A 17241-nucleotide genomic window follows, 5' to 3' on the forward strand; every position below is an offset into this window, starting at 1 on the left:
ATACTAGACTGTCATAGCGTCTTTCATCTATGATCTTACACTATATACCATCATCCCGGTGTCACCTCAAAAGACCAATCGATATCGCCATCACGGTAAATACCTTTCCATAATACAGATTTCCCAAATCCTCATCCCATTACCTCCTTTACACCACCTAACCTTGATGATCGAACACCATAGTGTTCCCTCCACAAAGCTCGGAGCTTTGCTTTAGGCAGTAACTAAAAGGATCACTCCCATTTTTCCCTTCCTAACTTCGTCTATCCCCTCAACAGTTTTCTCTACAGTTATCATGCAGTATATGCAAAATATTTACATACAACATAATAGCATGGAGTACATTGAATCCCCTAAATCATACCATGATCATTTCATGCATACTGACATGCATTGACGAATACTCATGTTACCATGCATACATGTCATACTAACCCAATATAGAGATCATACCAGCCGTGTTGGAGTATAGAATCTCACCTTGTTTCCTTATCCTTAGTAGCACAGCTCGTCAAATTTACTAGATCCTCCCTTGTCCTGGTAGTAGTTCCTTTTTCTCTACTATTAGACCTGGCTTCTCATGATGGTAACAACATGCAAAGCCTTCTACAACTATATCCCCCTCTTCTTCAGATTGTTTGAAGATGATACTTGGTTTAGAGAAGGAGAATATGGGTGAACAGAATTATGAATAATTTTGTTTCCAACTCGTCCTATTTATACTCCCTTAGCACGATCTCCACAGGCCATTGCTATCACTCAGCCCTAATTATTGTGTCTTTCACTATAGAACCAGCCTATTCTAATCTAACCAAACTAGTTTTGAGATTTAACTTTCCCTAACTAGCTACTTAAGTTTCTAAGTGCCTTATTAGTGCCCATGAATTTCTATTCCTATTCAATTAGATCCCCGACTCTTCTTTGAGTTCAGGTATTTAGGATAATTGGGTGTGACAGAATCAAAATGTTACCTCAATTTCAAAAGAACGACAAGTTTTAGATCTAATTCGGTGAAAAATGTTTGAAGAACAATAACGAAATTGATGAAGAATACAGGAGTTTTCTTTAAAATTAAAGGAAGAATTGGTGTTTGGAATATTAGAAAATCGGTAGGGATGAGTTAATTTGAGAGAAAACTCATTTTTTTTTTATTTTAGAAAAATTTTCAAATGGAAAGATAAATGGAGGGAAAGACACATAGGTGGTTTAAATAGGCAAACCAATTTTTAAAAATTGGGAATTACTCTTTTGTCCCCTTTCAGTCTCCACCCTTTTTCAAATTAGTCCTTTAATTCAAATTAAAACTCATTTCTTTAATTATTTTCAAATATGGTTTCGTTTTTAAAATTCATTTTAAGAAAATTAATAACCGAACACTAAATTTTAAATTTTCTAACCTAAATTTTAGTCTCAATTATTATTTTATGATTTTTTATTTAGTTAATCACTAATCCTTATTCCGAAATTCGGATCGGATATCCGGTCCACTAACCAAGATTCACTAACCCGGTTCTACTACCATGATTTTCGGGATGTGACAAACTTGGACAAGTGTTATCCAAATTCATTTGAACTTGGACATCCATTTGTCCGAGTTCATCTTAGATGTGATTTTTAAATAAATATTTGAAAAAATTACAGAAAAGTTATAAAATTATTCAAAACTTTTAAAAATTATAAGAAATTATAAAAATTTATTTAAAAGTAAAAAATATTTAAAAATTATTAAAAAAATTCTTGGAATGAACCTAGACAAGTGATTGTCTTGGTGCATTTGGACATGGACAACCATTTAATATTTTTTAAATATCTTTTTATTTTTTTACTAAAATTAATAATTTTTTACAATTCCTAATAATTTTATATTATTTTATTATTTTAAATAATTATTTAAAAATTCATATTTTTTCCAAGTTCATACTAAAGGTGATTTTAAAAAAAATTATTTATTTTTAGGGTTTTTATTTTTAAAAAATGTGCATATGGATGCCATGTGTCATCGTCTGATTGGTTTGTCAACCATGATAGTAAAATTTAACAATCAAACTTGGTCAACATTAACAGTGAGACTTCATTGATTAACTTTTTATATTTAAGGGCTCAGGTGCATAATTTTTATGAAGACTTAATTGATTTTTTGCTGAGGACTTTTTTGCTTTTAAGACTTTTATATTTAATACATTGTCAAATTTACCATTAAAAGAATCTTATTACTTAACTTTTTTTTTCAAATTTTAAATATATATTTACAAAATAATTTTGGAATTTAAATTTATAAAAAAAGCGAAAAAAATTCAACAATGTTTTCACAATTTTATATATTTGAGCTAAGTATGTGTAAAATTTACAATTTATTTATTTAAAGATTATAAAAATATTCATTCTTTTAATTATCACTACACCAGAATAGGTTTTTAGCGGCATTTTTTTAGGCCTTTAGCGGCGCTTTTTAGCGCCACTAAAGATGTTTGCGGCGCTTGTGAAAGCGCCGTAAAAAATGCCGCTAACGACAACGTTGCTAACTTTTGCAGCGTTTAATGTTCTTTAGCGGCGCTTTCATCACGAACGCCGCGAAAAGTAATGTTCTTTAGCGGCGCTTTTATAAAAAACGCCACTAATTTTGAGATTTTTGTAAAATAAAATTTTCCTTTTTATCAGCCCTCTTGTAACAACAAATCAAAAGCAACCAGATCTAAACCAGCCAAAAACAATAAAATTATATAATATTTCAAATTAAACGAATAAGATAATATTATTATCAATAAATAAAAGTGAATTCATACTTTTCTTTACAAAAATGTTAAAAGTTAAAATGATAAAAATATTTATGCAATACACTATGACGGCGGAAGTTGCGACTGCTGAAACATCTTCATCATAATCTGAAGCTGCTGTTGAAGTTCGTCGTACTTTTTGCTCTGCTCTGCTTCTCTCGATGCCACATCTGCTTTAAGTTGTAGCTGGAGTTCTTCATATTTCTTTTGAACCTCTGTTTCTCTCACTGCTTCTCGCACTGCAGGCTCTGCTTCTCTCGCTGCAGCCTCTGCTTCCCTCGTTGCTGCCTCTACTTTAAGTTGTAGCTGGAGTTCTTCATATTTCCTTTGAACCTCAAATGTGGTCGCTTGCATCTGAGCCATCTGGTCTTTTAACCTCTAAACTTCAGCTTGAGCCTGACTTCCCGAAGCCATGTATTGCTGCGAGCTGGATCCAAAATGTTGGGTTGGACTAACAAAAGATCCTTGAAATCGAACCCGACCATACCTTTCAGGACCCAAAACTTCAATAATAATCCGGTTATCAATGTCTTCTAGATGAACAAAACTATCACTAGAAGCAATCGCTTCGTACTCCGTCTTTTTATCCTTTAGTTTTTCCTAATAAATAAATCACATAGTTAGGTACACAATATATATTAAAAAAAATGCAACATAACAATAGTCGCATTACAAGAAATGAATTAAACCATTAGAAAATAAACACTATAAATAACTAAAACAAGTCAAATCATATTAAGTAAACGTACTATAATTTCACCAGCTTCAGGAGTCATAGCAGATCCATCTTTCTTCCTATGTGTAATTTCAAAAAGTTAAAGGCGTCCAACTTTTTGACCGGACGACCGTTCCTACAATATAGTAGTAAAAATATTATTTAATGGAAAGTTATACATATTTGTCAATATTAAAAAATTAAAAATACCTTCGCCTCAGCTACACATGCAAAACTTCTCGACCCGGCTGTGTGAGTCAATTTATTTCTACGTGTCATTATTTCAAATTAATCCATTTTTAACAAATATTTATTTAAAATTAAATTGAATTTTAATTAATAAAAATAAACAAATTAAATAGTAATTAATTCAATATTTTAAAATTAATATTATCTCTTTTACGATTATATAAGAAATTATTTAATATATAAACTAAAAAAATCAGTAATGTATCCAAAAAACTTTAAAATTATTTTAAATAATAGTATTTTAATTTATCCATTTTTAACAAATATTTTAAATTATTTTAAATCCCTGAGTATTAGCGGCGCTTACTTAAAAACACCACTAAATCCCCGAAAGCTCAGAAAACGGCGTCGTTGGGCTTAAGTATTTTTGCGGCGCTTTCCCAAAAACGCCGCTAAAGCCCTGAGCTTTAGCGGCGCTTACTTAAAAACGCCACTAAATCCCCGAAAGCTCAGAAAACGGCGTCGTTGGGCTTAGGTATTTTTGCGGCGCTTTACCAAAAACGTCGTTAAAGCCCTGAGCATTAGCGGCGCTTACATAAAAACGCCACTAAATCCCCGAAAGCTCAGAAAACGGCGTCATTGGGCTTAGGTATTTTTGCGGCGCTTTCCCAAAAACGCCGCCATAGCCCTGAGCATTAGCGGCGCTTACTTAAAAACACCACTAAATCCCCGAAAGCTTAGAAAACGGCATCGTTGGGCTTAGGTTTTTTGTGGCGCTTCTCTCAAAAACGCCGCTAAATCCCCTAAAGCTCGGAAAACGGCGTCGTTGGGCTTAGGTATTTTGCGGTGCTTTCTGGAAAATGCCGCTAATGCTTATTTTCAGCAGTGTTTTCCATGAAGGGCCGCTAATGATTGATCTTTAGCGGCGTTTTTTATCCAATCGCCGCTAAAAACGCAGCTAAAAGTCTGTTTTGGTGTAGTGTATACCATGAATCTTTTGAATATGGCAGTTTATTATAGGGATTCGTATAAAGCAATATTATATGGTAAAAAGAATAGTTGTTTTTAATTACTTAAATAAATTGTAATCAACAAAATTTTAGGGATTAGTATAAATAAGTTTACAATTTAAATATTTAATCTTTTAAAAATTGATTTATTTAAATATTATAGTAAATGATTGTTGTAATATAAAATATTTAAGGTTTAAAAAATGTTTTTAGTAAAATTTGCCTAACAAAATAAAATATTTTACCTAGATCTATTCAAATACTCAAAAATGTTAGTTTTTTTTTTCATAAAATCAATCCTTTTTTTAAAAGTATTTTTAGTAAACAAATAAAACTTTATTCTTTTTTCCTTTTTAATTATTTTTTATTCCTTTTCATAAGTAAATACAAATACAAACAAATAATAATTTATGCTATAATTAGAATAATTTTAGATTTATAATTAATTATAATATTATTTAATTGTAGTATAAAAATATTTTTAATTTTTAATTTCCTTTTCTTTTTTATATAAATAAAAAATAATTTTATTATAATTTTTAAAAAAAATTAACAAACTACTTTTTAAAAAGTAATAAGATAGTTTATAATTTAATAATGCTTATTTTCTTTCTTCCTATTATTCTTTTTTGGAAATAATATTCTACTTCAAACTAGAACAAAACTAAATAAATTTATTGGCCTATAAAAACTTTAAAATATGTATATTTAAAATTTTTATTATACTTTTTATCTTATTATTTGTTTATAATAAATGCAAATAAAAGTAGGTAATTTTTTTTTTGGTATTCTCCAGAGTTGTTTTATGAAAGTTCATATTTGAGGTTTGTGGTTGTCCCTTCTAATAATGTCATCTCCAAGGGTCGATCCTACGTCTCTTTTTTAGAATGCAATGTGTTTTATCACTGCAACCAACACTTGTTGGTAGATAAACTATATATTAGGTTGTATAAAATTCATTTTAACTAATTTAATTATAAAAATAAATATTAATAAAATGAAAATAATAAGTTTATAAGTAATGTAAATAAAAAGTTCATACTCCATAAATATTTTTTACATAATAATTTATTCAAAAAAGAAAAAAAAGTTGACAAGAAAAAATAAATATTTGTTATGAATATTTTATTAAGTGGATGTTCATCAAGATCTAGATAAGTTTTGATATACTTTAAATTCTAATAGTCATTAGAAGTAGAGTTCTATTTCATTTATATTTCGTATGTCTATAAATATAGACTTTGGAGAAGCATTGTAAATATTCTCATTGATCAATAAAATACGCTCTCTCTTTTGCTCTCCTATTTTATTTGTTCTTTACTTTCTGTCTTTTTATTTTATATTATCAGTACGATTCTCTTTTATTTTATAATACGGTCACTCCAAATCTGTTGCTCAAGTTGTTATCGATTGTCTTCTAGAGCTATTGCAATTTCAGTCTTCAAATTGAGGCCTGCACACTATGGGTAATCATTATCCAAAGAAATTTATATAATCCTTATGTGGGTGATGACAATGATGTTAAAGATCTTTAGGTATATTTTACTATGATTTATTTATTATATCATGTTTATTATAATTGAAGACTAATCATGACAGCGTGAATAGATAGATTCTGATTTGAAATCTACGGATATTTACGATGGTGATTATGAAATAAAGAATCTATTGGGACGTTTATAAATTCGTCCTAATAAATCTATTGCATTCCTTGAATTGAACGAAATCATAAAAGAAAATAAAAATCATTATTCCAATATTTGGTAGTACAAAATTAGTTGAAAGCTCTAGAAGTGCTAATATATTAATATCTTGTGATGGTTAATCCATTGGTTTTAAAAAATATTCACAAATTTTTTTATGCAATGATAATTTGAACCTGATTATTCATAGGGTAGATGAATTTTTGAATTATTTGTTGATATAACATATAAGATAAATAGTGTCATGTATATTAGCATGAAGTATGAAGCGCATGTGGATTACCAAGCGGATTGCCACACCAGTATTGTTATAAAATTAATGTTTTAGTCAACATATAGTTAGAAAAATGATTTGATTCTTTTAAAAAAATTAATGGCTAAATTTAGCTAAACAAACAGATAAAGACCAAGTTGACAAAAGATGTAAATCTTGAGGGGTAGATTTATTATTATGCCTATTATATATTATATATTATATATTATATATTATTTGTTAAGGATAAAAGTTATGATAAATTATTTATTATTAATTAAGGATAAAAATTATAGAGTAATAATTAAAAAATATTTTGAATAACTTAAAATTCAAAGTTTCCTCAAATGCTTAAGATCCATACTTTATAATAATATATATGATTTAAAGGACTAGTTAATTTAATTCAATATTATATGTACTCATGTAAATATGGGCTCCTTAAATGATCCGCCGTCGTCGACAACCATTTAAGAGGTTAGCGAGCGGTTTGTCTCTTCGCCCCTGTCAGTATCCAAGCTATTTCCTCTGGTTTCTACTCCCTTTCATTTCCATCATCAAAAACTAGCTAGCTGCATCAAACATGCACAACCCTAGACTAAGCTTTAGGGCATTTCTCCTTCTTTTTCCCATTTCAGCATTCGTCTTAGTCTTACTTTCGTCCGCAGTAATTCTAAAAAAGAGCCCCAAAACCACACAAATCGGGCATTTTCACGTCCACAATCATCTCCAAAGAGCTTCCTCAGCTTGCGATGGCACTTTGTATCCCGAACTTTGCGTCTCCACCATTTCCGTTCTTCCAGATCTCGCCTCCAAATCCCTCCCGGAACTCATCTCTGCAACCTTGAACCAAACAATGCGCGAGGTCAGACTCTCCTCTGCCAACATTACCAACATTGAGAAGAAGCTCAAAAGTTACAACACATTGGAAGAGGCGGCCATAAATGATTGCCTTGAGCTTTTTGATAATACAATGGCGGAGCTGAAAGTGGTCAGCTCCGGTCTCGGCCCGAAGGGATCATCAGTCTCCGAAAACTACCACGACCTGCAGACATTTTTAAGCGCGGCGATGACGAACCAGCAGACGTGTCTCGATGGGTTCGCTCGTAGCAGCGGAAATGTTAGGAGCATTATAAAAAAGGGCCTGCACAATATCTCTCATCATGTGAGCAACTCTCTTGTGATGCTCAACAAAGTCCCTGGAGTCAACAAATCGAAACCCGAGGTTTTCCCTGGATATGGACGCGTGAAAAATGGGTTCCCAACATGGCTATCTCGGAGAGATCGAAAACTTCTACAGGCTTCATTAAATGAAACCAAGTTCGATCTGATAGTTGCCAAGGACGGCACTGGAAACTTCACCAACATCACCGACGCTGTTTCCGCTGCTCCAAACAACAGTGACACAAGGTTAATTTTATGCTGCGTTTGATATGGTTTGAAATTGGGAAAATGAATTAATTAATGAAGTGGCTAATGAGCTGGTTTGTTGAATTAGCTAGGTTTGTGATATATATAAAAGCCGGCGCTTACTTCGAAAATGTAGAGGTCGATAGGAAGAAGACAATGCTGATGTTTGTGGGAGATGGGATCGGGAAGACAGTGGTGAAGGCTAGCAGAAATGTTGTTGATGGCTTTACCACTTTCCGCTCTGCGACAGTCGGTAAGTTTCATATAATTTTCATTTTTCATTTTTTCCTTCACTATAATGCTTCCCTCACGAGTGGGAGAATCCTTACGGATTTGGATCTACTCACTTATTGGACACGCGATCCTGTCCAATCAGAAGTGACTGCCATTCTGACGTGTCACTCTATTTTTTTTTCACCTCACATTTTTAAATAGAATTTTAAAAACGTAAATTATACGCTATCAATTATTTACGATAAAAATATACCATAACTTTTTAGAGAATCGAGATAAATTTTTTTTAGTTGAATACGATTTTGTTAAAAGCCGGTTTAAATTATGTAAAAAAATAAAAGGGTTTAAACTAAAATCTTAATTTTTTGGAGGGGTCGGCAATATAAATTTTTCACTAATTAGTGGGTTAAAAAACTTAAATTAAGTAACTAATTATTCTAAAAAGCCTAAATTTACAGTTATCTCATTTTACCAACGTCATTACCTGCCCTTAACTTCTATAGTAATTTTTTTTGTCATTTTAAAAAAAATTTTGAGTTAATATTATAAATATTTTAATTAATTAATTAAAATTTACAAAATATATTAGAAGTTATTCACATATTTTTTAAGAATAATGATAAATTTAACACTTAACATTTACATCTTTTATCAAATTAAGTCCTTATTTAAGGTTTTTAAAATCAAACCGGTGATCAAATCGATTAAGCCACCAGTTTGTCAATCCAACCAATCCGTTTGGTTTAATTAAATAAATCTTTAAAAATTCATAAAAAATGATTAAAAGCCTAGTTCAATTGATTTTTGCCTATTCAACTTATCTATACTTGTTCTCGAGTAAAATAGTTCAATGCCCTTCTGCGAATTAGTACCCCAATTAGTCGATCCAATCCGGTTCAAACACCCTTGCACTTATTTTTTAGTTAAATTTAGTCATCAACCTTTTAAAAGGTGTAGAATTTGACTATGAACCTTTTTAAAAAATTAAATTATTTTTTAATTATAATGCAGACTTAAACATTAACATTTTAAACATGGCAACCAACATTGCAAATCATGTGTACTTCATGCTATTTTTTGAATTTTAATAAATTTTAAATTATTTATTGACATGATATATAAGACAAATAATACTATATCAACATGAAATACACATAAACTACCACACGGGTTGTCATGTCAATATTGTTTAAAAACAATGCTTTAGTCAACATTTCCATTTAAAACAAAATGATCTCGTTCTAATTAAAATATTGATAATAAAATTCAAATTAACAAAAAAAATCTAACAATTAAATTTGATATTATTTCAAAAATTTTAAATATATATTGTCTCTATCTCAAAAAACTCGTTAGATTTTGACTTTCTAGTGGCCAAATTTTTTAACTTTGATTTTTCATTTTAAATATATTGTCTATAAAAAATTTTAAAAAAATTGAATGTAGTAATTTTTGAATATATTTCTTATAAAATTTAATAAATTAGCATATTTAAAATAATAAAAGTTAAAGTAAAAAAAATCAATTCTGACGGCTGAAATAATTTTTTTATTTTTTTACCAATAATAAGAAATAAAATTTTAAAAATTTGCACAGAGGATGGTTTATAAAAAAAATTGGCTATTATTTAGTCTCTTAATGATACCTATTTTTTACCTTAGTTCCCATTTTATTCTTGTACTATTATTTTGGTCTCAGTTTATTCAAAAAAGAATTAGCAATAACAATATAATAATATTTTTATTAGATGTGGGTAATTTTTAAGATAAAATGAAGTAAAAAATTATAGTTCAAACAGTAAAATAAAAAGAAAATTAAGTAATAAATGGAGGAATATATATAATTGAAAGGGTAAATCAGTGAATTAAGCCGATCTTTTTCTTAATTTTTTTTATAAATATGTCGGTGGCGTAGGATTAGAACACGCATCTCCTGATGCCCGTGCGTTCCAGACAAAACCAAGTGAGTTAACTATTGATGTTGTCGGGGATCTTTATAACTTTAGCGAAACAGTTTCTCACGTGCTAAGTGGGCCTGTTCATTGCCTTTTTTTAATTTGCTTTAATCATTGAGCAGCCTCCCTATTAAAAGTCAACTTTCTTTTTCCGTCTTTGTTTTTTTTTTTGTTTGAATCTGCCTCAGCTGTGGTGGGAAACGGATTCATAGCCAAAGGGATAACCATTGAGAACTCAGCAGGTCCAAGCAAACACCAAGCGGTGGCTTTAAGGAGTGGCTCTGACCTTTCTGCCTTTTACAAGTGCATCTTCGTTGCCTACCAAGACACACTCTACGTCCATTCCCTTAGGCAATTCTATCGCGAATGTGACATATACGGCACCGTTGACTTCATCTTTGGAAACGCAGCTGCGGTTTTCCAAGCCTGCAATTTATATGCTCGGAAACCTAATCCCAACCAAAAGAACATTTTCACAGCGCAAGGAAGAGAAGACCCTAACCAGAACACTGGGATTTCGATTCTGAACAGTAAGATTGCTGCTGCTGCGGATTTAATACCGCTAAAATCATCGTTCAAGACGTATTTGGGGCGACCCTGGAAAGAGTTTTCCAGGACTGTTATTATGCGTTCCTACATTGATGATTCGGTGGATCCTGCTGGATGGTTAGAATGGAATGGGACATTTGCTTTGAGTACCCTTTATTATGGGGAGTATTTGAACAGGGGGCCCGGGTCAAATACGAGTGCAAGGGTAACTTGGCCTGGTTATAGGGTCATCAATAGTTCCACTGAGGCAGATCAGTTCACTGCTGGGGCGTTTATACAGGGAAATGATTGGTTAAATTCAACTGATATTCCATTTTCTCTCGGTTTGATACTTTAGAGCTAAACGTCACTTTCCTTCTTTTCAAGTTATTTGTATGTCAATCTACTAGAATTAATTTTTTATTTTCAAATAAATTATTTTGCTTTGTTTATATAACTCCTGGGCAATTCATCTGAGACTTGCCCTTCCAGTACTAGTAGTGATTCCCGCCTTGCATTCAATCTATTAAACATATTGTAATGTCTATATTTTTTAACAATCTCCCACTTGAACCACATATATATATTAATTATTTTATAATTATATGTCATTATATAACCTTATGAGCTCAAAATTTTACTAGTATATCCAAAAAGTATTCCAAACAATCTCGTCCATTAATTATGTTAACATAGAACCAATGCGACTTTTGTTACATATATCATAACTAAATCCATCCCTGATCACGTATATTAACACAACCGAATGACATAGATCAAGTATGGATGTATAGCATGGAAATTACATGCAATATAATCTAAACATGTCTATTTCCAATTGGTCCTCCTTAAACCTTAGTGAGATCAAACCTTACCAAAACCAGAGTGTGAATAAACCAAATAAATTTTATTTCTGCAGAAAATAAACTTAATATCCGAAAACTGAAATAGCTAAAAATGTGTCTATAACATAAAAGAATTTAAAAGTACAAACTCTCACTAAAATCAAATATCCTTAAATGATATATTACACCCATATGAGCAATGTGCTCATGAAAAACCTTGGGTGTAGTCCCTTAGTAAGCGGATCCGCAATCATGGAGTTTATCCTAATATGCTTTATAGGCACTTAACCACTCTAAACTTTTACTTTAACAACCAGGAACTTAAAGTCTATATGTTTTGACTTTGATGTGCTCTTGTTGCTATTGGAATAAATGACTACAAATTATTGTCACAATTTGCATCCTAGTGACAAAATTTTGCATCAATATTCCATCAAAATTAAGTCTATATACTTGATGATCTCTAACTTATCAGACCTTCGATATGTGAGCATGTAATCTTTTGTTCTCTGAAGATACCTCATAACCCTCTTGCTTGCTAACCAATGGTTCATACCAAGGTTGCTTAAATATCTGCCTAACATCCCAAAAATATACGCAATGCCCGGACGCATACATACTTGAGCATACATTAGACTCTACTCTTGAGACGTAGGGAATTTTATGCATTTCTTTAATCTCAAAATCATTCGTGTATTGGTCGAGACTTAACTTATTATTGACAAGCAGTATGTCATTAACATATAAAATCAAATATAGAACCTTACTCCCACTGAACTTGTGGTATATACAATTATCGACCAAACTCATCTCTAAACTGAATGAGATAATCATTTGATAAAACTTGTAATACTATTGATGAGAAGTCTGCTTAAGCCCATAGATGAAGTTCTTTAATTTGCAAATCATTAACTTTGCATCATTAGACACAAAGTTTTCTAGTTGTACCATATAAATGTATGATCAATGTTACCATTGAGAAACCATTAACTTAATATTCATTTGATGCAGCTTAAGGTCAAAATATTTCACTAAAGCCATTATAATCCTTTCTCTAATGGACATTTTTAATGACATTCGTTCTTGAGTTTGTTTTTCTGGAGCAATTACCTTATCTTGAATAGGGAGTTGTTCAACATTGTCTTATTGAGGTTCTGGATTCACTTCTTGATCAATAATAGGTATGAGAACTAGAACATCGTCAAACGTGATAGCATGAACTGAGTTAGAATTCAATTCCTCCTCAAAAACAATGTCTCTAACTTTATTTCTCCTTCCAAACTCAACATCCTCAAAAAATGTTTAAGTTCTCGTCATAAAAATATTCCTTATTGTGAGATCATAAAACTCATAGCTCCTAGATCGCTCAAAATAACCAATAAAGTAGCTTTTTACTGTTTTGGAGTCCAATTTTTTTTAATGTGGCTTATATGGCATTGCCTCAAGTGGACATCCCCAAATGTGAAAATACTTTAGACTAGGTTTTGGACTTGTCCAAAGCTCATAAGGTGTTTTTGCAACTGCTTTAATGGGTATTCTATTCAAAATGTAAGTTGTTTTCTTTAGAGGCACTGGCCAAATGAGCACTTTTACACTTATCATGTTTTAATTTGTAAAGCTTAATTGATAATTTTTTCCATTATGGACTAAACTGAATAAAATGTAAAATTGACTGTAAAAATAAGAAATAAGAGGTCCCTAATGTATAGTAGTGAAATCAGAATTCAATTTGAAGCTTTAAAACGAAAGTTATGTTAGTCCTGATTTTAGGGACTAAATTGAATAAATTATAAAATTTGTATAAATTGATAATTGAATGTGAATTTGTTGATTATTGATAGTGCTATATGTTTTATGTTAATCTGTAACTAACGCCAACTGGAAAATGTCCGAAGACATTTTGATAAACAGAGCGTTATCAGTTTGAAAAATGTCTTACCGAAAAAAAATTGATAAGGCATTTTACGGGGATAAAAGAATAATTTTATATTGACTGAAAAACCTTTTTAGCTAATCATCCTATATTTACATGAAACAAATATCGAAAAAAGTTGAAAATAAAAACTTTTACCTCAAAGGAGGAATGGAGTCTTAAAAAAAACATTGGAAAAGCAAATTTTTGGAAGCAAGTAATCTTAGTTTCTCACGTTCGACCATATTTGTATCCTTTTACAAGGTTGGTGGCGAATTTATTAACGTTCAAAAATACTTCAGTTAAATGAAATCTACAAACTTGGTTTATTTAATTAATTAATTAAATTTTCTGGCACCTGTCCATCAGTGCGGATGATTCTATTCTTATTTCATGGGAAAAACAAAAGAAACACTGTTAGAGACATAATTGGATTGGAGTAAGGAATTGACAAGCAAAGCTAGCAGCAGTACCACCAAACCTAACCAAAACCAAATCTGTCTCTTTGCTGCTGAATGTTGTTTTCGAATATCCATCACGACAAGCTCCTCAGTTGCTATCTTCTTCTTTTCGTCAAACTTGGTTTTAGCCAAATAATGATATGTTTCTATCTTGGCTGTTTTGGGTTCCTCCTTAGATTTCATTTGGGATTCTAGATAGCTAACATTCATCTCATTCTCTTTGGATTCAGGTGACAGGACCCCCATCATCTCTGCTGGCCAAATTACCTCCGTGTTAGGTTCTGGGGAAGAGCTCCATGCTCCTTCTGAGCTTTCTTCTTCCATCCCTGCAACATTTTCACCCTTCTCATCTTCTGTTGAAAGTGGTGATTGCAACAATGAGTCTTTTTCTTCTTCTGTTGAAAATGATGATTCCTTTGTTGAATACTCTCCATCATCATCATCATCTTCTTCTTCTTCTTCATCATCATCAATTCGGTTATCTTCCACCAAAAATGACGATCTTAGTGGTGAATATTCTTCTTCATCTTCGTTTTCTTCTGCTGGATGTAATGATTCCATCAATGGATATTCTTCGTTTTCTTCTGCTGGATATAATGATTCCATCAAAGGATATTCTTCATCATCTTCTTCCCCTGCTGAAATTGATGATTGATCGTCTTCTTTTGATGACAAAGACGATTGCAGTGTTGAACTTTCTTCAGCCATTGGCTGCTTTGCATCTACATGATCCACTGCTTCATCCTCTATCGTTATTTCAATGGTTTCCATCTCCAAAGAGGCATTGCTCTCATTCTCCACCCCATTCATTGGATTATTCTCAGTGTCACCTACTGAAAGTGAAAGCTCTTCAATATCGCCGTAGCCACCGGTCATTGCATTGCTTTCTTGCTCTGCATCATGGATGAGAGTCTCTTCCTGACCACTTACAGACTCCTTTCTTTCGCACTCAATCGTATTCTCTTCCTGAATAAAACATGTAAAGGTGATAAAGAACCTAGAATGTTAATGTTACACTGTTTCATAGCTGTGCTTTGGGGCAGATATTATAAGAAATAAAGAAAAACATATTACGAATTAACATAGAAAAATAAATTCCAAAGGCAGCAAAGGCGATATGGGCTTTTCTTTACCAGTGTGATCAAACTTTGGGTGGAGACCAATTTGGAAGTTTCAATTTCAGCAACACCAATCTTTGATGTTCCATGATTTGCACAACTGCAAAAAATAATAATAATAATAATAATAACAATGATCGAATTGATATTCCCATGAACAGATTACCATCAATTCCATTTTATAAGATCGAATATTATGATTTGAAATACTAACCATGAATTATGATGTAGAGTTGAAGAGGAATCCTGAAGGATAAAACGTAGCCCTTCACCTGCATCTTCTTCTTTGGCGCAAGAGTCGATAGCTTCCACATTCGCCGTCTCCTCCTTATTGGTGCTAATATCTTTCTTACTACAACTACTTTTCTTGATCGAAAATGCAGCAATGAGGCTTGCAACAGCCAAGGCTCCACCCAAGGCAACCACCCTTTCGATACCCCCACCACCGCTACTCATGCTTATTAACCAAGCTTTCTTTCTACCCTGCCGACAACTCCCATTCTGCTTCTCCTCCATAAGATTTTTTTTTTTATTTTTAAAATTTTTTATCTTGCTTGGCGTTGTGATTAGAAGGCAAAGTGGGAAAGGGATTCTATTCTTGAAGCGAGGAATAGAGATAGAGAGAGAAGGGATTGACCTAGGAAAGAGTGAAGTATCAAAATCGGAGCTTGAAGCGGACATTACCTCCTGATTTGGCAATTCAGCATCTTAATTTTGCTTCACACCCGTTCCACCCTTTGAGATTCCCTTGGTTTTACGCTTACCCTCTCAAAACAACACGTAAACCGTTGAGGTCAAACTGCCCATTCATTATCTCTAGGAAAATAAAATAATAAGGCAGGCAGGGCACCAATTGCTCCAACTGTAGTTGGTATGAGAACAAATAACTTTACCTAACATTTTCAACAATTCAATACGATCACCCTCCAAAAAAAAAAAAAACTAACCGTCGGTGCAGCACACAATTTTCATGTGAGGCATGCTCAAGAGTATGACTGCTTGGAAAAGTCGGGGAGGTTCTCGAATGGATGTATATTAATTTGTTCTTTCTTGAAGGTACGAATATTTTATTAATAGAAATTGAATTAGCTGATGTTTATTGAGTAAAGTGAAGAAAAATTTCGACTTGGAACTTTGTGTTAGATTTTAATGTCACGTTTATAACAAGAAAAATTATAAGTTATTATTTATTTATTATTAAAAGTTAGCTTAAATTAAAAATGATAAATACGGTTAAAGTTATTTACTTTTGAATTATCAAATAAAATATGAGTGAAATATGTGTAAATATTCTAGTAACTATATTTTAATTATGATAAGCTAGTTAGACAGTAAGCTAAATATTTAAAATTACATAATAATATTATGGTACTTAAATTATATATAACGTAAATTTTTTGACATCTATGTAGGAAAGAGTCTTTTATGCAAAAAAGAAAAAAAACTTATTTGCTAATTTTGAGATCAAAATCACACGTTTTAAGGATTTCAACATGCCAATAGATTTAAATATGCTTTCACATCAATTTATTTTTCTTGATGATCTAATATGACATACCTCCTCGCACACTAATGTTTTATGAGGCCTCGTATATCTACATACACAAGTTTTAGTAGTTGATTTACCTTTATACTTTGGCATTAAAAGATCTCATGGTCAATTTATATTCCAAGCAAGACTTGCATTGTGAAAGATTCATCTCTTAAAGTGAACTTAAAGTTTCATATTTCACAAGTCTAGTGATTCTTTCTTATTTAACGTGTCAATGTATTAAATTTCACAATCTATTGTCCTTGATATTGTTCAAACAATAACTTTAGATCAAGACAATCTCATTGAACTTCCGTTCAAGTATAAGAAATTATTCCAGAAGAATATTGTAATAGCTCGATTTTTAGTGGTGTCGGAAACGACAGTTTCGAAACCTCATTTTCATAAACTGACTCTATAAATTTCAATATTTAATATTTAATAAATACAAGGTTAATATAGAAATATATTAAAGTTTGACCTAATAGTTTTGTTGAATTGATAGTTAATTAAGGTACAGGGGCTAAATTGTAAAAGTCTCATCATTATAAATTTTTAAATTGCAAAGAGATCAAAATGGTAATTAAATCATTTTGTTTTATTC

General features: G+C 31.6%; 2 protein-coding genes across 2 annotated transcripts; one reads left to right on the forward strand and one right to left on the reverse strand.

Moving 5' to 3' along the window:
* Positions 1 to 6990: 6990 nt before the first annotated feature.
* Positions 6991 to 11311, forward strand: LOC107954268 (pectinesterase). Its single transcript, XM_016889776.2, has 3 exons — positions 6991 to 8054; positions 8147 to 8307; positions 10431 to 11311. Exons 1-3 carry the CDS (start codon positions 7228 to 7230, stop codon positions 11126 to 11128), a joined length of 1686 nt encoding a protein of 561 aa, XP_016745265.2. The 5' UTR covers positions 6991 to 7227; the 3' UTR covers positions 11129 to 11311.
* Positions 11312 to 13892: 2581 nt separating this feature from the next.
* Positions 13893 to 15992, reverse strand: LOC107954267 (FK506-binding protein 5). Its single transcript, XM_016889775.2, has 3 exons — positions 15321 to 15992; positions 15122 to 15206; positions 13893 to 14954 (listed from the first exon to the last, which is right to left on the reverse strand). Exons 1-3 carry the CDS (start codon positions 15785 to 15787, stop codon positions 13914 to 13916), a joined length of 1593 nt encoding a protein of 530 aa, XP_016745264.1. The 5' UTR covers positions 15788 to 15992; the 3' UTR covers positions 13893 to 13913.
* Positions 15993 to 17241: the final 1249 nt, after the last annotated feature.

The sequence above is a fragment of the Gossypium hirsutum genome, chromosome D07 (assembly GCF_007990345.1).
Source record: "Gossypium hirsutum isolate 1008001.06 chromosome D07, Gossypium_hirsutum_v2.1, whole genome shotgun sequence".
Lineage (NCBI taxonomy): Eukaryota > Viridiplantae > Streptophyta > Magnoliopsida > Malvales > Malvaceae > Gossypium > Gossypium hirsutum.

What these genes read in the sequence shown, in the direction of transcription:
- LOC107954268 (XM_016889776.2), top strand. Translation starts at nt 7,228, where the DNA reads ATGCACAACCCTAGACTAAGCTTTAGGGCATTTCTCCTTCTTTTTCCC. An exon ending in CCAAACAACAGTGACACAAG is followed by an intron (nt 8,055 to 8,146) that starts GTTAATTTTATG and finishes TGAATTAGCTAG; the next exon opens with GTTTGTGATATATATAAAAG. An exon ending in TTTCCGCTCTGCGACAGTCG is followed by an intron (nt 8,308 to 10,430) that starts GTAAGTTTCATA and finishes AATCTGCCTCAG; the next exon opens with CTGTGGTGGGAAACGGATTC.
- LOC107954267 (XM_016889775.2), bottom strand. Translation starts at nt 15,787, where the DNA reads ATGTCCGCTTCAAGCTCCGATTTTGATACTTCACTCTTTCCTAGGTCA. An exon ending in ACTCTACATCATAATTCATG is followed by an intron (nt 15,207 to 15,320) that starts GTTAGTATTTCA and finishes TATTTTTTGCAG; the next exon opens with TTGTGCAAATCATGGAACAT. An exon ending in CCCAAAGTTTGATCACACTG is followed by an intron (nt 14,955 to 15,121) that starts GTAAAGAAAAGC and finishes TGTTTTATTCAG; the next exon opens with GAAGAGAATACGATTGAGTG.